The following is a 22,666-nucleotide window of genomic DNA, read 5'->3' as shown; positions in this document are numbered from 1 at the left end:
GTAATATCGGGGTAATACTATTAATTACTATTGTATTAATTGAATAATAATAATATACTAAAGTCTTTTGTTTCGTTCATCACCCCATGCTGATAATAACCTGATCTTACTGCCGAAATAAAATATTGCAGGAAATAGAATAGTCTATACCAGGCGTCTGGGCTGTAAAGCACATGAACAATGAGCTGGGAGTGTATCAGGAATCCAAAGCTCATTCAGCATGGTGCACTTCTCTGCAGAGGTGCAAAGGCATGGGAATGGTGAGTAAGCAGAAATGATATGACTTGTCTTCCTCTCAGCAGTGAGGGGAGGGCTGCTCAGTAGCTATGAGGGGATGAGGACAGAGATATGTATGGTCCTGTCTGTAGTTTGCAGTTTCGAGCACGATTTTAGATTTCCCAGTCTACTGCACGACTACTGCTCCTGTATTTTCTCTTTTCAGTGCACATGCACCTCTCTCTCCATAGTGCTTCTGTACAGCAGGTTAATCTCTCATTTCCTCATAATAGTCATCAGATTTATTGTTCTGTAACTGAAGAAACTCTGCTGCACAGGGTTATTATACAGTTAAATTTGAACTGTAGACAAAATGTTAATCTCTGAGGAGGTTTTTTTATTTATTTGTGCTGATAAATAAACCATACACCTCTTAAGGATCTGTCAGAATTTGCCTTTCATTAGCGCCACCATGTTTACTGAATGCACCTGCTGAGAGAAATGAGTCACACAAGCTGAAGGATTTAGATACAAAACGATGCCAGGGCCCTCTCTCTCTCTCTCTCTCTCTCTCTCTCTCTCTCTCTCTCTCTCTCTCTCTCTCTCTCTCTCTCTCTCTCTATCTGTTTTTTTTTTAATGGCCCCAAAAAATAAACAGAAACAAAAGCACTGCAAGCAGTGGTAAAGTATTTGGCTTTACATAGAGAGTCTATAGCAAAATATATAGCAAAAACCAGATTTGTGTTATTTGATGCTCCTGTGTGGGACTAAGTAAGGGACAAACTTGTGAAACATGGCTTCAGTTCTCTTGTTCCCTTCTTGTGTGTATGTGGTCACATTTCTACATCATTGTGGGATCAAATATCTGCTACAAGGATGAGAATGTTCTTTAACCGTGTGGGAACCTTCTTAGAGATCCCCAAAGAACCAAATTATTATTATTATTATTATTATTATTATTATTATTATTATTATTATTATTATTATTAGTGGTAGTAGTAATAGTTGTTTTTTTAACTGTTGTTATTTGCTTGATTGTTTACAGAGAACTGTAATTTGTGCAGGTATAAATATTAATCTCTTGCATTGTTTATTTATTTTAAATCCCATTTTACTGTTTCCCACAGGGCAAAAAAATACGTTTTAGGATATTGGTTGTATTGTTGTTGTTTGTTCGTTTGTTCACAGAAAGCTTTTATTCATGGTTAGATTTAGGTGTAGGCATAACATTGAATTAGCTGCATTAATGCTTGTGGATAGAAGGTCCTCAAAAAGGATAGTAAGGCAAATATAGTGTTTGTGTGTGTGTGTGTGTGTGTGAGTGTGAGTGTGAGAGAGAGAGAGAGAGAGAGAGAGAGAGAGAGAGAGAGAGAGAGACACGATGTGTCACTTCTCTCCTTTGTCCCTCCTCCATAGTAAATCTTGTGCTGATCAAAAAGCGGCGGATCTTCACTCCTCACCCCCCTACAAAGCAGGATGACCCACAGCCGCGCCTCCACGCTCCTTTCCGTTGAAACCTCCCTTTAATCGAGCCGAACCGGCACTCACTGCATGCTCCTTCAGCCTAGGACACCGCATCCCCTTCCCTTTCCTCCGGAATAAAAGCCCAAACAGCCAGTCGGTGCGTTCAGCAGCATGCCCGACGCTGCGTCCGCCGGTAACGGCGCCGATCCCGACGCCTCGCGCCACCGCCACCGCGCGCCCGCAGAAACGGAAAAACCGGAGCAAAGCGCCTCGTGCCAGCAAACGTCTTCTGGCGTTTTGGGTAAGTTTTTGTCCCCCATTTTTTTTTTTTTGTTTTGCACCTAGGAGACAGGGGGGGGGGACTTAAAGCGACCGGAGGCGCAAATGAAGGCAATAAGGCGAACGCTCGGGACAGGTGCATGTGACGGGAGAACGTAACGAGGCGCCCTGAACAATGCGCTCGTGCTTTTGTCTACGCGGTTTCAAAGTGGCACGAATGCGCGAGCGCAGGCGGCTCAGGGCCTGGAAGGTCATCCGCCGTATTGCATGTCAACATGACGCTAAATCCAGCGTTGTGATCGAGAAAAAGAGAAGGCAGAGCTCCCGTGCAGCGGCCACGAGACAGCCCACATTCTGCGCTCAGCGATTTCCTTCGGTATCCCGTTGGTTTTCTGTGAGGCTTTGTGCTGTTTCTGTAGTTGGCGTGTTGATTATTTGTTTTTGTTTGTTTGTTTGTTTTTGTATTATACGGATGCAGTTTAGCCACATGCAGGATGCGGGCTCGTGCATGAAGCTCCTCTGGTTTCCGTGATGTGCCTGTGGTAATAGCCACCTGGTGATGTCACGCTCAGCCTTCATCACTAGACGTGTCTGTGAATGGACTGAACGTCCCCCCAGTAACGTTTTGTTTGTTTTTTTTAATTGTCTTTGAAACGTGTTAGTGGTTTGGTTAATCCTTGTGTTCAGGCCCGCATCCTGCACACCTTCCAATGCGGCGCAGTTTGATGCAGTCAGCTAGAAAACATCAAATGTGGACATTATATCCTACAGTTTGTGGAAGATAGGCTGAGATGGTTGAACAGTCAGCAATACATTGTACACAGTGGAAAGGACAACAAAGCTTCCCACATTAAAGAGACCATAAGTGACTCTGTGGATTTAATGTCATCAGTTTCCTCTTTGCGGTGATGAAATGAATCCCATTACTGATACATACGGAGTTTTATTTGGGATTTTGATACAGCAGTCGCATGGCCTGTATGTCAACAACTGATGTAAACTAGACTGTCCAATGACAACTGTTTCCTTGACATTAGAGCAATGAACCAGGGTATAAAATGTTGTCCTGCTCACCCATGTGTTGAGAAATGGTTTTCAGTAGGGCATAAACTGTGCACAGTTTACTGTACTGATCAATGCTGCACTGTTACTGTGTTTATTGTCTTCACTGCGTTGTGTTTGTTTACACTAAATGTTGTTTGCACGCACTTTATGTAGTGTCCTAGTTTGCGTCATCTTGTGTTCATTTATGTTGCTTTATGTAGCACCTTGGGCCTGGGAGAACGTTGTCTTGTCCTCTCTAAATGGCTGAAATGACAATAAAAGCCAAATTTAATATACTTAATATATTAATGTATTGATTTAATGTTTGTGTAGAGAGTGTTTTTTAATTTCAGATTGATCTTTATTTATATAGTCACTCCATCCTACAAGCCACTCTCTGAGAGAAGAATGTTTAATCTGGAAAACTTGAACATTCTTGGATTTTTCCAGTCATGGAGACCCCTATAACTCTTATCTCTTATTTATGAAGAAAAAAAACCCAGTATGCATAACAATATGCTTGTACATTTCTTTTATATTTTTTTTGTCCTTTTTATGTATGAGCAAAATTTGCTTAAATTTTTATTACTTTTATTTCTTTCATTAATTTACCAGACCATTCCTTTGTAAAAATCATTGACACATGACTTGTTTTTCCGTAAAGTTGCATATGCATATGTACACAGTGGCCCTCTCTGTGTTTTATTTGCAGCCTTAATTTCGACTGATGTTTTTAGATTTAAATAATGAAGATTTAACGCCGCTTTCATTGAGCAGAATTAATCGAATCATTTCTAAACATATAACTTGGATAGACACCTGAAGGTTGTTTCAGGTCTGTGCCGAGTCAGCGCCTGGGACACAAGCCTAACATAAAATACACAGGATTGCATTTGTCATGCATCCATGAATTCATTAGCGAGCAGTGGACAGTCTTTTTAGATGATTACTTGCAATGATAATTAAATGGTTATTTCGAAATTCCCCTCCAAATCTAAAATGCATCGTCACCTTTCCATGTTAGGAAAAGCATTTCAAATACAATTGCTTATGTCTCATTACTTTTCTTAACGTTAAACCTCTGTTATAATAAGTTTCTCATCCTACCTCTCTGTGCTGATGTGAACCCATTTTTCCAGGTTGTAGGTGCAGAAGCTAAATGTGCCTTCACTCGCCGAATCTCATTTTTCTTTGTCTCAGCCATTTCACCATCATTTCCCTTTTTTTTCCATTTTCCATTTAGGATTTCTGTAGAAGTGTAATCATTCAGAATGTGGTGATAGATCTGAGTGTTGTGTTGTTATTAAATTAGCTTAGACTCAATTGGATGTTCTTCCTTTTTTTACATTTTTGCTTTGCGTATGAGCCGGCGTATCTGCTTACAGTCCTATCAGTCACATTCAGCATCTGCTTTTTGTATCTACAACTGAAGAAACGACTAAAAAATACGGTTCAAAAGAAACTCTCTAATGCACTTTAGGCAAAGAGCAACTTAATAATAATAATAATAATAATAATAATAATAATAATAATATTTGTTTTCAGTATTCTCTTAATGTAAATATATCCAGGGTTGAGTCAGAGCTTTTTGTCTTGTACAAAGTCGGCTTTAATCCTCTGCCAAATAGCTTTTTTTTACAACCTTTAAGATGCCATATATTCCTGGAAATGAAAGAATAAGCTAAATGTCCAGACCTTTAAGAGTGGATTAAAAACAATTGTAACGGTAAAGTTTCCGTCAAAGCTGCGTCAAATATATGCACGTTTTTTTGTTGTTAACCGTTTCGCTTTGATCGGGCTAGATTCATGTCATGCGTTTAGAGAAAGTGTGCTGAAACACACTTTCTGTCCTCATCTCTCTTGGTACTACGCTCAAGGTCATATATGAAGCGCAATTACACCAGCTCTTAGTATTTGACACCATTTAGATAACGCGAAGTGAGAGGACACTGGCACGTATGGAAATTTTAAAGAAACAGGAGCTAGAAAACAGGACGGACATGTTTTTTCCTCTCTTAAAAATTGTGTGTAATTATGCCATTTCCTGGCATGGTTGCTCTTTTTCGGGATCAAGGCAGATTTCAAATTAAGATCACTCTTCTTTATCCTCTTCTGGTCAATCCATTAAGAACAAGGTCAAACTTTTATACATTACTTTTAGGAAAGTCATACCTGAGCCACTGAGAGAATTCCATTTGTTACAGTGTGATGACAGAAGCTGTCAGGTAAATCAGTGACGTTATGACTTGGGCCTACTACTATTACTTGGTTTGACAAAAATATGTTTTCCGTATTTATTACTGGGAACCAAGGAAGTGAATTTGGCAGTTTTGGGTACTAGGGAATACTCTCCCCCCCCTGTTACTGATAACTAGCTTTTTGTGGGCATATGAGCTCATGTATGAGGAAGAAGGCAGTTAGCATTTTCCTTTAAATGGGTTATGTGACCTGTGACAAAGCATGTAGTTTGTTGGCTTAAGTGTCACAGATAAAGCTTTCACCCTTTCATACAAAAGTGGATTTGAGAGAATTTTCATCTGATCCAACCAAGTAGAAAATTACGAGGGGTTTTTGGGGGGGGGCAATTTTGTGATTTGATCATATTAATTTATAAAATGTTGACTCACCATTCTATCAAACCACAAACATCTATGCCTTTTACATATATATATATGTATTGCTAAAACTTACATGAAAGTATGACTAAAATGTATTTTCTTTTTTTGTCTTAAAAGTGTTTAAAAAAAAATTAACCTATTCTTATGTCAAGTCAAGTCAAGTTTATTTGTATAGCGCTTTTCACAGACTCAAAAGGGGAACCCATCATCATTTGGGTGACATCAAGAGTTTGATCATAAATCTTTCAACAATACAGAACACTGGAGAGATGTTCTTTCTGCAGTCTTATACAGTCTTTATGGTTAGTAGCTCCTAGTTTTATAAGCTCAGCATTTGTGATCATCACAGATCCAGCATCAGCTTCTCCATGCCAGAGCCTTTAAACACTCCAGGAGGTCCAATGTCAAACTCCACACATGTAGCGGGATCCAAATGGCACTGGTACGTCTCTAGATGGTTCGGGATGTTTGCGAGTTCGGCATCTACTTCTTCAAAGGTCCGTAATCATCACGAGGTGGGAGGTGACTGGAGCTGGCCAAACCTCAGGGTGTCTCGGGATGGGGAGAGAAAGAGAAGCAGTGGAGAGGAATTAGCGTAGCTGCTGTTCATGATATTAACAGCACAAGTAGATAATGTGCATGTGATCAGATGTTTTGGAGCACAAAGTTATGATATGTGATGTCATAACTTTGTGCTCCAGAACATCTGATCACATGCACATTATCAACTTGTGCTGTTATGTCTTGATGATGCTTTTATTCACGGATCCACACAGTATGTATATTTTCCTCCCATTCATATGTTAAAAAGTGTTTACAGAATCAGGCTCACTTGCTCATTTATAATTTACATGCACACTCACAAAGCTGTATTCAGCCTCATAGATACCAAGGAACTGCAATTCAGAGAATGCCATATTTACTTTTAATGAGGAGGAACATAACTCGTGGTTGTATAGTACGTAGTAGCTACTTATATATTATTCAGAAATAGCCTGAATGAGCAATGTTTCCTTTGGGAATCAATTTTGCTTGGCTATACAGTATCTTGGAAAAAAACAGATTATGGAACAATGATTACCTATAGTGCAATAGTATATAGTATAGTTACATCAAATATGTGTAGTTATTGTTATTTATACATACATAAGGACAATTATTAATTCTGCTATGGGTCTAGATGTCTTAGGAGAGTAATGTTTGTTCAGGGGTATACAGTAATCACTGGTAGTGGGTTTGGCAAGTTTTTTGTTCAACAATTTTCTTTGAAATGTAAAGTTTATATTTTGAGTCAAAGGATAACAGCAAATAAGGATTATTTGCTAAATGGTGAATGACTTCCTACCTGCTTTTTTGAACACATTTCCAACTACAGCTACCTAAATGTCCATGCCACTCTGGGTGCCTGCAATGTGACGTGTCGTGTTACTGTAAGCTGTTCTTAGAGCATTAGCTCATCACAATCACCTGTCATTTCAGTTCTCTTTCGACCTAACACAAAAGGCCTCCTTAACAACCACAGGGGCCAAGTGTATTTGCTTTATAAATTTAACAGGAACATTTTTAGACAGGAGAAACAATTGGCTGCAATTCAGAATGTACCTGTAATACAGGTACAAAACAATCACAGTGGCAGAAGGCCCTCCGTAAGTGGTACAAGGGTTTAAATGAGTTGACCATCTAGTGCCTGAAGTCATGACTGCTCTAGATTTTATATTTAGGTAGATTTTTTTTTTTGCTTTTGAAATTACAAGGAGGTAACAGATACTCTAATAAAGTGCACAATAAAAACAGTGCACATGCCAACAATGCTTTACCCATTTTCACAGACTTTCAAAATGTCATTAGAATGTATTTTTTTTGGCCAACGTTCTTGAAAGATCTTGATCGTTTTGAAATAATATCTTTCTATTTGACAGCATCTGCTGTAGTTGCAGTTTCCAGTGTGCCATCTGTTATTTACTTGATTGCATTGTGTCATTAATGCAGTTATTTTTGTTGTTAGTGGTGGTGTTAATACTATTAGTAGTATAAGTATTATCCTTGTCTAACGTCCATGGTGGAACACTAAATATTAGAGGTCAACCGATTGATTGGCCGGCTGATTAATCAGGCCGATTTTTGGCACGTTTGAATTAATCGGCATAAGCCGATTGTGCTGCAAATTATTGTAGATTGTTAAGCAAACTGACACAAAAAAAAAACGTGCGTGTCCATTCTACGCTTGCGTGAGAGAACATAACTCTCCCTTAGCAGCAGGTGGGAGGAGTTTGTATTTTGCATCCAAACAGGGAAACCAGAAAAGCTAGAACAGTAAATATAAAAAGCAATCTGCGTTTCCACCTGCCATGATCATTACTAACGGATTCCTGAAGCTTTTATTCAATGATGTCTGCTTAGTTGCAAAGACAAGAGCAAGAATGACAATAAGCGTGTTTCGTAAGCTAAATAGCCAATCAGATTCTCTTTTCCGCCGGCGAGCTCCGCCGCTGATTTGACCTGCAGAATCGGCCAAAGAACAGCGGATGCCGTCTGAACAGAGCCAATGGTGTGGAAAAAACTAAAGCCGACCATCTTATTAATTAACTAATAGATTTTATAACATGAAGGGGGAAAAGAGAAAATCGTCCACGCATCATATAAAACAACTCGCATCGGTTGACCTCTACTAAATATCTTTAGCCATAGTTGGACACACAATTGTATAAATGTCTTTGAATGTGGTTGAATACAATTTTTATTTCATGTAAAACCAGGAGAGCCAGACTTGTTGCTGTATGATGATTTCTCTGTGCAGGAAGCAAGCAGTTGAAAGATATGGTTTACATGGGTTGAAGTGGACGATATTGAGTGGACTGTTATAAAGCTCTGGTCCCTTCAGGATGAATTGGAAAGCAGACGGCAACCCAGGCCTCCTCAGCCTACATCAGCACCTGACATTATTAAAACCCCTGTGGCTGAATGAGCACAAATCTTAACAAACACACTCCAAAATCTAGAGGAAAATTTCCCAAATGAGTGGAGTTTATTATAACAGCAAATAGGGGCAAAATGTTTAAAAACACACATGAATCTTATGGTCAGTTGTCTACAAACTTTTGTCCATATAGTGTATTTGGGTGGTTGCCATTGACACACTTTTAGCATTTTGAGTAGAAAAAACAATTTGGTGGCTTTGCCTTATAACGTGGACAATAATAAAGAATGCACAATGGTTACATTTGCTGACTGCAAATGTGTTAAAAAAAAAAAAAAACCACAAATGACTGTAGCATGTAGGCTGAAACCAAAGTGTTGACCTAGTTGTCAAATTAGCTGGATAGTGAAAACATCTGTTGACATATCAGCATTTTTCCTTGTGACAGATGCAGCATTATTTGGCTGTGTTTATTAGTAACTTGACAGAGTTGTTAGCCAGAGCACAGGGATAGCAGTAGTAGAATACAAATACAAATAATCAAATGCTATGTTTGAGGTAGCTTTCATAAGATTTTCTATGTTTTATAGCTGCATAGGAGCATTTCTTTTTATATAAATTGAAAAGTGCTAATTGGTTTGCCTGTGGCAGCTTTAAAGTGGAAACCTAATTAAGACATTTGTTTACAAAATGCCATTTGTGGAGATCCTGGCAGCCTTTAGCCTTGGCTAACTGTTTTTAATGAGAATTCTTCCATGGTAGTCTCTGTTGCTGGGAAAGGAAATGACAGTTGTGGCATTAATGCACCAATATATATACTACGTCTGCTACTGAAATTCAATATTTCCACTATTTGCCAATAATTAACATCTGTTAAGTTTCAAATTCTTTTATGAGATTAATGTATTCCATTTGTAGAGGTACAATGTAAGTGACTGATGCATTGTGGGAGGTTGATTTTTTTGCTGGTTTTGATCTGGGCTGCCTCCAGGGTGTCTATGATGATTAGGTTTGATTTCGAAGAATAAGTTTTTAACAGCTCTGATTTTCTTTTCATATTTTTCCAATGCTGGCGTATCCAAGGCACATCGGCTTCCACCCACTCATGACACTGAAGGCCCCCAGAATGCTTTGGCATGCTTCATTTACATGCTGCAAATGATGATATCTTGGGTTGTAAACACGTCCTTGACTGTTGTAGCGTATGTCTCTGCAAATGTGTGAGGGAACTGTTTCTGGACATTTACATAGGTCTTTATCTTCAACTATCTAACTAGTTCATGTTTACATCAGAATAGGTTGATACTTCTGGGTTCTAAATGATTAATATCACACTAAGAACACAGTAACAGGGTACAGAGCATGCAGTTATATGTTAATATATATATTAATATATATTAATATATATATACAGTGAGGAAAATAAGTATTTGAACACTCTGCTATTTTGCAAGTTCTCCCACTTAGAAATCATGGAGGGGTTCAAAATTGTCATCGTAGGTGCATGTCCACTGTGAGAGACATAATCTAAAAAAAAAAATCCAGAAATCAAAATATATGATTCAAATACTTATTTGCAAATACTTCGAATACTTTTGGATGATCCATGTTCAAATACTTATTTGCAGCTGTATTTGAACACCTGTCTATCAGCTAGAATTCTGACCCTCAAAGACCTGTTAGTCTGCCTTTAAAATGTCCACCTCCACTACATTTATTATCCTAAATTAGATGCACCTGTTTGAGGTCATTAGCTGCATAAAGACACCTGTCCACCCCATACAATCAGTAAGAATCCAACTACTAACATGGCCAAGACCAAAGAGCTGTCCAAAACAGCAAAAAATTTTACACCTCCACAAGGCTGGAAAGGGCTATGGGGAAATTGCCAAGCAGCTTGGTGAAAAAAGGTCCACTGTTGGAGCAATCATTAGAAAATGGAAAAAAGCTAAACATGACTGTCAATCTCCCTTGGACTGGGGCTCCATGCAAGATCTCACCTCGTGGGGTCTCAGTGATCCTAAGGAAGGTGAGAAATCAGCCCAGAACTACACAGGAGGAGCTGGTCAATGACCTGAAAAGAGCTGGGACCACCGTTTCCAAGGTTACTGTTGGTAATACACTAAGACGTCATTGTTTGAAATCATGCATTGCACGGAAGGTTCCCCTGCTTAAACCAGCACATGTCCAGGCACGTCTTAAGTTTGCCAATGACCATTTGGATGATCCAGAGGAGTCATGGGAGAAAGTCATGTGGGCAGATGAGACCAAAATAGAACTTTTAGGTCATAATTCCACTAAACTTGTTTGGAGGAAGAAGAATGATGAATACCATCCCAAGAACACCATCCCTACTGTGAAGCATGGGGGTGGTAGCATCATGCTTTGGGGGTGTTTTTCTGCACATGGGACAGGGCGACTGCACTGTATTAAGGAGAGGATGACCGGGGCCATGTATTGCAAGGTTATGGGGAACAACTTCCTTCCCTCAGTTAGAGCATTGAAGATGGGTCGAGGCTGGGTCTTCCAACATGACAATGATCCGAAGCACACAGCCAGGATAACCAAGGAGTGGCTCAGTAAGAAGCATATCAAGGTACTGGCATGGCCTAGCCAGTCTCCAGACCTAAACCCAATAGAGAATCTTTGGAGGGAGCTCAAACTCCGTGTTTCTTAGCGACAGGCCAGAAACCTGACTGATCTAGAAAAGATCTGTGTGGAGGAGTGGGCCAAAATCCCCCCTGCAGTGTGTGCAAACCTGGTGAAAAACTACAGGGAACGTTTGACCTCTGTAATTGCAAACAAAGGCTACTGTACCAAATATGAACATTGACTTTCTTAGGTGTTCAAATACTTATTTGCAGCTGTATCATACAAATAAATAGTTAAAAAAAATCATACATTGCGATTTCTGGAATTTTATTTTTTTTTTTTAGATTATGTCTCTCACAGTGGACATGCACCTACGATGACAATTTCAGACCCCTCCATGATTTCTAAGTGGGAGAACTTGCAAAATAGCAGGGTGTTCAAATACTTATTTTCCTCACTGTATATATACAGTGGGTACGGAAAGTATTCAGACCCAGACCTAAATATATTCAATTTGGCTACATTTGTCGTATTCCTCTTGTTAAGCCACTTCTGAACCACAGACAATGTCTGATGCATCTTACCTGGGCTAAAGAGAAGAAGAACTAGACTGTTGCCCAGTGGTCCAAAGTCCTCTTTTCAAATGAGAGCAAGTTTTGTATTTTATTTGGAAACCGAGGTTCTAGAGTCTGGAGGAAGGGTGGAGAAATTCAGTTTCTTGAAGTCCAGTGTTAAGTTTCCACAGTCTGTGATGATTTGGGGTTCAATGTCATCTGTTGGTGTTGTTCCAGTATGTTTTTTAAAAACCAAAGTCACCCGTTTACCAAGAGATTTTAGAGCACTTTATGCTTCCTTCTGCTGACCAGCTTTTTAAAGATGCTGATTTCATTTTCCAGCAGGATTTGGCTCCTGCCCACACTGCCAAAAGCACCAAAAGTTGGTTAAATGACCAAGGTGTTGGTGTGCTTGACTGGCCAGCAAAGTCACCAGACATGAACCCCATAGAAAATCTATGTGGTCAAAAGGAAAATGAGAAACAAGAGACCAAAACAAATGTGCTTAAGTCCACTGTCAAAAAAAACCTGGGCTTCCACATGATCTCAGCAGTGTCACAGACTGATCACCTCCATTGAGGCAGTAATTAAAGCAAAAGGTGCCCCCACCCCTAAGTATTGACTACATATACGGTAAATGAACATACTTTCCAGAAGGCCAACAATTCACTAAAAATGTTTTTTTGATTAGTCTTATAAAAGTATAAAAAAAATTTTGAGATGGTGGGTTTTTGTTAAATAAGACTTAAACTACTTCAGTCTGTGTGCACTGAATTTATTTAATACAGAAGTTTCACAATTTGAGTTGAATAAGTGAAATAAACCAAAGTGTTGTGTTCTCCTTTGTCAAGAGAATCATCCACCTCACAGGTGTGGCAAATCAATATGCTGATTAGACAGCATGAATATTGCACAGGTGCCTCAGGCTGGCCTCAATAAAAAGCAACTCTAAAGTGGGCAGTTTTACTGTATTGGGTGGTCCGGGTGGGTCATGTCCTTCGCATAGAGTTGCTACAAAGTGCCGGACACCATCGAATGTAAACATTTGCCCACTCAAGCCGGTTACGATGACTAACTGTGGTCAGGTCACGATTTTAATGAGGACGACGAGCATGCAGATGAGCTTCTCTGAGACTGTTTCTGACAGTTTGAGCAGAAATTCTTTGGTTATGCAAACCGATTGTTGCAGCAGCTGTCCGGGTGGCTGGTCTTAGACAATGTTGGAGGTAAAGATGCTAGATGTGGAGGTCCTGGGCTGGTGTGGTCACACGCGGTCTGCGTTTGTGAGGCCGGTCGTATGTTCTACCAAATTCTCTGAAACGCCTTTGGAGACGGCTTATGGTAGAGAAATGGACATTCGATTCACGGACAACAGCTCTGGTGGACATTCCTGCAGTCAGCATGCCAATTACACGCTTCCTCAAAACCTGCAACATCTGTGGCATTGTGCTGTGTGATAAAACTGCACATAATCATGCTGTTAAATCAGCATCTTGATTTGCCACACCTGTGAGGTGGATGATTCTCCCGGTAAAGGAGAAGTGTTTACTAACACAACATTTAAACAGATTTGTGAACAATATTTGAGAGAAATAGGCCTTTTGTGTACATAGAAAAAGTCTTAGATTTTTGAGTTCAGCTCATGAAAAATGGGGGCAAAAACAAGTGTTGTGTTTATAATTTTGTTCAGTATATATGTGTTAAAAAAAAAACATGTAATGCAGCCAAACAAGAAATGATTGGGTAGTTTCCTATAACAATCCCAACGGTTTAAACAATGCTTTACTTCTTATTTATTTAAGAAGAGCACATCAAATTTTTTCTTTATAAAATATACAGATACCTCATGGAACTTCCATGAATTAGTTCTTGTTCTTGTCATCAGTTATATAAAAAAAAAATAGCACCTGCTTCTCCTTTTAATTTTTAAAGGCAATAAGATAAATATGCAGCTTGGCATTTTTACTGAGAAACTGCACAGCACAAAGATCTTTGCCCTGAAAACTTTAATGTAACTTTTTTGAAGTGCTGAGGGGAAAATAGAAAATCTTGCACGATCATTTTGCAACGGCAGTTTGCAAAAGAAAACATCTCTGAAGCTTGTATTTGTTTTTTTTAACTCATCTTTTTAAAGCATATTAAAGCAGCCCATATACTCAAGGACTTCACTTTAATTTGTATTTACATCTACGTATTCCAGCAATCTCAGAATGATGGATGCTTTAGAAGGTTTTTAAATTGAGTTGCTGTGGTTTACATCAGCTTCATTGTGTCTTTACTAAAAAAATCAGTTACAGGGTAAAACAAAGCAATGTGCGCGATCCTGCAGGATATAATTGGTCATTATAATGACAGATACAGCTGGTACTGCTACAGCCTCTCTCTTAATATCGATATATGTCACAATATCATAGTTGTAGTTTCCCGTAAATACATCCAGCATCCAGTGATGATATATTGCCTTATGGCTCAAACATGAATGACAGAATAAAACAAATCTAACCAATGCTTACTCGTGCTATTAATTAATAGAATTTTGTATGAAAAAAGTTAATCATAGAGGAGACATTTTATTTGCAGACACTATACCATGAGACGAACAGAATGAACAACGTTAAATTGGCATGTCGTTTTTCCATGTAGTATTTTTAACATTCTGCACGTTGTTAATATAATGTCTGTCTCCAGCCTGTGGAAGACTATTTAAAGTACTGGAGGCAATAAGAGAAATTTGAAAAACATTTTACAGTTGATATTTTCAGATATTTTTATATCTGAGATGTACATAATATCGACAAATGTACTGGGACACCTGACTTTTCCATCCGTATCTGGTTCTTCCCCAGCTGGAGGCGTACAGTAGTTTAGGATACCTTCGGATGCGTTATTTTGAGATGCAAATGAATACATGTCTAAACTAGCCAATGACACACTTTTCGCCTTTCGAGTACCACACATGCCTGTGGTCACATCCGAGGTCTGAATGTCTGTCTTTTTGTACACCGCAACAGAAAAGTATTTATATCATTATCAGAAAATAAAACTGTGGCCTATTTACCAGACACAAATTAGACATTATTGTGTAGAACGAGTGCAATACACACTGGAACACGTTGCCAAATGACTTTCTCATAAGCTAGAAAGTTGATGTTACTGTATTGTGCTTTCACATCGTTTACGAATTGCAAAAAAATAAGCATTGAGTTTTCTCATTTAAAATATATGCTAAAATTGGAATATCTAAGTACATAAATAGAAAGAAATCTAGGAATTGAAAACAGTCTGGATCTAATCGGAAATGTCCCTGTATTCATCACTGTAAATAAGTTCTTATAACACATAGCATTTATTTGCCCTACAGCTGATATTAGGACGGCCTAAATGTTTTATTAGTAGGCTTAACTGGTTTACCTCCAAATGCCCTTGCCTTTAATAAAGAACTAATTTTGAGTCTTTTTAGGATCTCAGGAGCTTGCCAGGTAACAGGCCCGTTTATATAAAGACATGAGTTATTGGTAGGAAACTTTCCTGATTTACATCTCTGTCTGTACATTGTTTTTTGTATCGGGATTAGTGATTGAAGTAATAAATAAGGTTGAAAGTGTAAAAGTCAAATAAGAATGTATTATTATTCACCTATTTTTCATCTCTCCATCTCTTCACTTGGTTGGCTTACCCAACCAAGTGAACAATATAGGGAAGAACAAAATAGTCAAATTTGCTGAGAGTGTTGATGAGTCAGCATCCCCTGGCAGAGATGGCAGACATATATTGCTGTCAAAGCAGGGTTAAAGCACTAGGGAAAATAAAGCTAAACAAAAAAAACCAATATGCATTTTTTATCTTTTTTTTTTCTGAAAAATCATCTGGTGGGCAAACATTACAGAGTTGTATTAGATAGTCAGTGGCATAATAATCACCTCTACAGCACCAAATGTTACCCTGGAATTTATAAATAGAATATAATGTACATCTAATGCTAGTATCTCCCAGGAAACAAATCAAGCATAAACTAAGTGATGACAGTTTAATTTGACAGAAGATACCTTTAACAGTTAGTTATGGGAAGGTAATATTATTTTGTCTGTCTGCAGTAGCAGAGTTATTTTGTCCTCAACTAAGACAGATGGACAAATATCAAAAAAATAAAAAAAAAAGGAAAGGTCTTTAAAAAAGAACATACACTGTTATTGAATTTGTCCCTCTGGTAAAAACCCTCTTCTATCACTAACCCCACAATAGAGGGTTTCCCTTTTTTACAAAAAAGGAGTTATTAGAAACATTAACATCCATAGAACTCTCCAGAGCTGGTTCTTCAAATGCTTCCAAAGGAAAATGTCAAAGTTTTTGCCAAGCAAAATAGAATCTTTCTGCTAGTTAATATAAAATGCCAATATCATTTGTACTACCTAATAGCTTTAGAGTGATATTTAGCTCCAGTTCTAGGTTGGCCATGAAACCTGTGTGAAAATGATGAATCATGCATTTGTGGTTACTTTATTGGGAATTAATTAATAGCAGATCATTTTGCGCCAGATGGCAGTTTATAAAATGTGGTGGTCTCTGTAGCATGAGCATTTGTAGAAGCCTGCCTATGCCTGTGCGAGTGAGCAGAAAGGCACTGCGGTCCTGCAGGTAGCTAGATTAAAGTCACAGTGCGGTAAGCTTTAACAAAAAAAAACATTACCCTCTGCTGTTTGTCCTACTGTGTGGTAGCTACACACACAGCTATACACAGCAATCATACAGGTCTAAGCATGTAAAAAAAAATATATTTTTTAAAAACTGGCAAATTGGATTTGGGTTTCCCAGTCTATTATTTGAATTGTGTGTGTATGCATGCATTATATTATGTGAGTTATGTTTTGTCATGAGGTCCTGATCATTTAATATACCTGGTCTAAAATACCTTTGTTTTGACAAAGTTGTTGCTTCATTATTTTAAATTGAGTTAGTCTAAACAGTATTCATGTTTAAAGGAGCTGACACATTGTCAAGAATGCTTTCATGTAATGCAATTAGCTGGCTAAATTAATTTAGTTGACACCAACTTAAGACACTTGGATAGATCCAGGCAACTACATTTCCATTAAGTGATACAATGGCATCAAAAGCAGAACTTAAGTCACATATCTTCTTCTTTCGGCTGCTCCCGTTAGGGTTCGCCACAGCGGATCATCCGTCTCCATACCACCCTGTTTTTACAGCTGCCTCTTTGAAACCAACTACCTGCACATACTGCACGTTTTAAAATGCACATCAGATTAATAAGATATAAAATTGCTTTCTGGGTTTCTTTTATGCCACTTTCTGGAAATATTATATGAAATTGTGCTCATAAAATATAAGATTTTTCCTGCTATAGCCTTGGATTTCTGTTTCAGGCAGACAGAAGTGGAGCCCAATGTGGTCTTCTGTTGTTGCAGTCCATATTTCTCAAGGTTTGACATGTTGGTGCTTTTCTCCTCACCACAGTTGTAAAGAGTGGTACTATAGATTACTATAGATTTACTTTCAGCTGGTCATTCTGCTCTGACCTTTCTCATCAGCAAGGTTCTGTTTTTGCTTGCAGTGTTCTCACGGAATGTTTGTTTGTTTGTTTGTTTGCTTGCATCATTTTGGATAAACTCCTGGGAATGTTGTTTGTGGAATTTTCAGATCTGCAGTTTCTGAAATAGTCAAGCTAGCTTATCTAGCATCAAAATTGACTGAGAGCACAGCCTTTCCTCATTCAGTTGTTTTTGTGAACAATTAACATTAGCTTTTTTTTTTTTTAACTCAATATGTATTTGTCTGACACAACATGTACCATCTGGAGAGTGATGGAGCAAGCATGTGACTCCTCCAAGACATCTTTGCTTTGCTGCTCCTGTATTGCATACATAAGCTCAAAGACACAAATTATCAGCTATCAGTGGTGGATGAAGTGCACAAACCATGTACTTGAGTTAAAGTAGAGATACACTCAGTAAAATATTAATCCAGTAAAATTAAAATTGCTTCCTTCAAACTTTCACCTGAGTAAAAGTACAAAAGTATTTGCCTTTAAATGTACTTAAGTACTATGATTTATTATGACTATAATGTCCTATTATAATTTTTGTCAAAAGACACTTGCTTAGTGTTGAGGCAAGTTAGAGTCCGGAGTTTCTTCCATCATTTATTACTCTTAAAATGTTCTGCTGGCTGTTGAACTCATATATTCGTGCTAAGTTTGTGCAAAACAAAGTGCGCTCTACCCTGATTGGTGGCTTGCTGCGTGCTTGACTAGTTTTTATTCACTCAAATAAAAATTCAATTCAATACATTTTTATTTGTATAGCACTTTTAACAATGAACATTGTCTCAAAGCAGATTTACACAGATAATGTGGTGATAAAAATAAATAAGATGTTTTTTATACGTGTAAGGTTGTCCCTGATGAGCAAGCCGGTGGCGACTTTGGCAAGGAAAAACTCCCCGAGATGGCATACGGAAGAAACCTTGAGAGGAACCAGACTCAAAAGGAAACCCATCCTCATCTGGGTTGCATCGAATGTGCATTTACAGATAAACAATGTTGAGGTGTGCAGTGATGGTGATCAGAATTAAACTGTAGAGGAACGACTGATAAGATATTTCACTTCGAAATGTAGGGAAGTAGGGGGAGTGGTGGCTCCAGCGGTTAAGGCTGGGTTGCCGATCGGAAGGTCTGGGGTTCAAGCCCCGGTATCGCCAAGCTGCCACTCTTGGGCCCTTGAGCAAGGCCCTTAACCCTCTATGCTCCGGGGGTCCCTTACGAGGGAAATATCAAGGTCCGTGATGTCGGAGTGACGTGGGGCCGCCTTCCCGTGGGCTCACCACCTGCAGGAGGGACCGTAAGGGACGGTGCTGTGGGGATTGGGCAGCAGTCGAAGGCGGGGGCCTGCTTAGACTGCTGCCCCCGTGACCCGAATTACGGATAAGCGGGAGAAAATGAATGAATGAATGAATGTAGGGAAGTTAAAGTAAAAGTCTGCTTCAGTAAAGTACAAATACGCCAAAAAAAGCTACTTAAGTACAGTAACGAATTTCATTTACTTAATTTACTATTGGTGGCTATTACGTACCCACGTACATATTTGACATATTGTAACTTGCATTTTCCCAACAATAGTTAGAACACTTTTTTGCTGCCTTTCTTTTGGGTTGTTGCATGAGTGAGCAGGCTTCTAGCTATTTCTAATAAAGTGGCCATTGGGCGTATTTCCAATTCAGATTTTTCCCATGCTGCTCAACTATTTTTTACTCTCTCTTTTTTTTTTTTTTTTTTTACAGGCTGGAGTTGCTCAATGCGAAAGGTGCTTTTCACACTTCTCTTGTACGTGCTAATCTGTGACAGTTTACTCATCCACCTACCACATTTCAGTAATAACACTGAGGCATAAGTGTTAAAATGTCCTATATATGATATAATGATGATGTCCCAAATACCAAGTGCAGATAGATGGTTAGTTTCTCCCACAAGACAGGTCTTACAAACGTCCAGAGGATAGTGTTGCCTTGGGTATGTGAACAGAAAAGTCAAGCCATGTCTAGCCTTCTCATGTTGCAGGGGAAACGTGGGTGACATTTACACTGGACAAAGAGAAATGGAAGAGAGGGCGTGTGCCTCACAGTGTGTGTGTATGTCTGTCCATGGCAACATGGCAAGGTCACTGACATTCTCTCTCTCTCTCTCTCTCTCTCTCTCTCTCTCTCTCTCTCTCTGTCGCTCTCTGCTCTATCTCTGGCTCATAGATAAACTGTTTGGAAAGAGGCTGCTGCAGGCTGGGAGATACATCATGTCTCATAAATCCTGGATGAAGACAGTGCCCACAGAGAACTGTGACGTCCTTATGACTTTTGCAGGTCCTCCCCTTCTTCTTCTTTTCCCCTCTCTCTCTCTCTCTCTCTCTCTCTCTCTCTCTCTCTCTCTCTCATGACAAGGTGTATCATAATAAATAGTAATCTTGGGTCATATTTTTTTGACATCTCCCTGCAGACACCACAGACGACCACACATTACTGTGGCTGCTGAATCATATACGCCTTGGCATCCCCGAACTTATCATCCAGATACGACACCACAAACACACACAAGTCTACGCGTTCTTCGTCACAGCAACATATGAAAAGTAAGACAGTGTGTGTGTGTGTGTGTGTGTTTGTTCATGTGTGCGTGGGTGTTATTAAACAAGAATTAAGTCCCGGTACTCTAATATACCGCAAGAATACAGCGGTCCAGAGGTCTGCTTTCAATATTCTGGTGATTCAGGTTTTTGTGCTAGCAGGGACTTACAACTGACAGCTGAGTGTCTCAGAGGAACTTTTTTCTTATTTGAACTGTACCACTATGTCCACACACTGTACTTTCCAGTTGTATGAGTTTTCTGAGCCAATTAAAAATGGGCATGTTGTATAGTTTTAATATTGTGAAAAATGGTTAGATTATTATTATGCAAGTTAATAGGAATGAATGAATAAATGAATAAATACAAACAAACCTGTAAAAACCTGTACAAAAACCATTGAATAATTTATTTAAACTATTATGTCTTTCTTCATCTGTCTCTAAGCATGTTCTATCATCAATACAGTATGTTATACTCGCATATCAGTTTCACCCTGAGCTATAAAGTCAGTTTTCATGAAGTTCTCAACATACAGTAAAGCAGCCTAACCTTATGTCAACAAAAATGTCACTTGACTCGGATGATGCATCAGACCAACTGCAAAATCGACAAAAGCCGGTCGTTATGAATTCTACGGCCTGTAGGTAAAAGTATTTACAAATGCTTATGTAGGCTTATGTCTACCAATAGAATACGATGCTGGCATTTTACTAAGGACATTGAAGAGACTGAGCTGAAATTTTATTCAAAGTAAAAAAAATTGCACTGTTAAGGTGCACTGATACAAAGCATTGAACAAACTTTTCAAGGGTCCATAACCTGGAATTCAAGTCAAGTAGATCTTTTTATTGCAACCATATACAATGTACTGAACACAGTGCGAAGAATTAACATTTCTCCTGAAGCCTCCTGAACAAGTGATCAATGCAAGTTTGTAAAATTTTATAAATAATCAAGGTGGAATGGCTAATATATTAATAATAATACATTAAAATGAATAAATAATACAATGAAGTACAAGTGCCTAGTAAGGTTTTGGAGGTTTATTCCATCACTTAGGAGCAAATAATGTTTAGAGATTAAGAGAGGAACATACCAAAGACCCTGAAAATAAAGTTTAGAGTTTAGATGCAGGGGTCTGGAAAATGTGGTTCAGAGCTCAAGGATCTTGAATTTGATTCTTGCTACATCAGGGAGCAAATGAACTTATTTGATTAAATATACAATATAATTTTGTCATATGTCAGAATAACTTACTATTGATTTGCAGTGATTCTTCTAAGCGCTTAAGCTGATCCAAGAAAAATGCCACCATAATACGATAGGGACTATTTTTTTCCCCTTCAAACTTATTTGCAATTACTGATTATATAAAAATATTACACATGTTAAAATGTAAAAGATTACCAATATACGGTGGTGAAGAAGAACTCTAGTACTAGAAGTGTGCGCTTTACCCTGATTGGTGGTTTGCTGCGTGCTTGACCAGTCACGTTTTTATCCACTCGTAAATAACCGACCAATTTTACAAAATGTAGTTGAATAAAAAAGTAAGATATTTCATATTAAAATGTAGTGAAGTTATAGAAAGTCTCCCCAAATGGAGACTTTACTATGTATCTGTACTTCAGTACAGTACTTCATCTCTTGTGCACAGATGGTTTCTAGTAATTTGATCGGTTTTTAATAGGATTTAGTTTTTGCCCAAATTTAAAACTTTCCATGATTTTCTCTATCTGAATAAGTGTTAATGCTGCCACCACCGTGCTTCACCAAAAATATTGTATAGATTTATTCAGAAAAAGTTCTTGCTAGGTCTCATCACATCTGCCTCATGGTCTGCGGTCATTTAGGCAATATTGAAAAGATTCTTATTTAATGAGAAATGTATATTCCAGACTTGTGAAGAATATTTCTCCCTTATTATTGCTGTAAGCCTCATGAAAGCTTGCTTAATAAATTTTATTAATTTGGAGGGACATCCTGTTCTTGGTAATCCCACTTGTTGATGATGGAATCCACAGTGTTCCAAAGTTGGAGACATTGTTTTTACCCAGCTTGATATTTTTTGATAATCAGGTCCTCTTTTTATATCCACTACTGTATATATCGATATCCTGTATAAATCAGTTAAGCAGTCAAACCATCTTGTAACTCATACTGGAATTGAGGGAAATATGAAGTCTGCACAGCCAGCCGGTGTGATAATAGAAGTTGTGGCAGATATTATTTCCGTGCGGCGCCGAAGGCAAGAGGATGGCTGAGCAGATTGATGATGCTTTGGTACAGAATAAATTGTTCACAGAACATCAGCCATGCTGCAGTGCCTTACTAAATAAAGCTACACTTTGAAACAGAGGCACTTTATGTTCATCTCAAAGCACAAACTTTTGCTTGTATTTAGATAGGGTTATACAGGGCTGGATTATGACTCTATAGTCTTACTCCTAGTATTTCACTTATAGTATACTCATGGTTTTTCAAATTTGGTGGCCTTGACACATACACTATATTGAATTAATAAGAAATGTGTGTAATCGATTTCTTTTTAAATATCAGTTGAATCTCGAGGTGTAAACTTTCCCTTTATTATACAGTATATCGCTGTATTATATCTAGATTGCTTGAAAACAAGAGTATTCTTGATGTGGAGTAGGTTTGAGTGTTTTCTGTGAATGTACTGCTTTTGTTTAGTCTGTTGCGAGGAGCAGAAGAGATGGGACTACGAAAAGCAGTGAAGCCAGAGTTTGGAGGTGGATCTCGCAGTTTCTCTTGTGAGGAGGACTACATTTATGAGAACATTGAGAGTGAACTGTGCTTCTTCACATCACAGGTGATTCATGCCATCAA

At 38.4% G+C, this 22,666-nt stretch overlaps 1 protein-coding gene across 2 annotated transcripts in view; it reads left to right on the top strand.

The window, feature by feature from the left end:
• Positions 1 to 22,666, top strand: part of ano8b (anoctamin 8b) — a 36,606-nt gene that overhangs the window by 1,081 nt on the left and 12,859 nt on the right. Inside the window, exons 1-4 of one of the 2 annotated variants that reach the window (XM_083558440.1) lie at positions 1,560 to 1,981; positions 19,443 to 19,553; positions 19,687 to 19,819; positions 22,511 to 22,649. In XM_083558440.1, the coding sequence (XP_083414566.1) occupies positions 1,852 to 1,981; positions 19,443 to 19,553; positions 19,687 to 19,819; positions 22,511 to 22,649 (513 nt within the window). In that variant the 5' untranslated portion in view covers positions 1,560 to 1,851. Of the gene's footprint in view, positions 1 to 1,559; positions 1,982 to 19,442; positions 19,554 to 19,686; positions 19,820 to 22,510; positions 22,650 to 22,666 lie in introns of those variants that run through there. The other variant, XM_083558441.1, reaches the window with a different exon arrangement.

Source organism: Silurus aristotelis (assembly GCF_946808225.1).
Source record: "Silurus aristotelis genome assembly, chromosome: 13".
Lineage (NCBI taxonomy): Eukaryota > Metazoa > Chordata > Actinopteri > Siluriformes > Siluridae > Silurus > Silurus aristotelis.
This window is presented reverse-complemented; position numbering and strand designations above follow the sequence as displayed.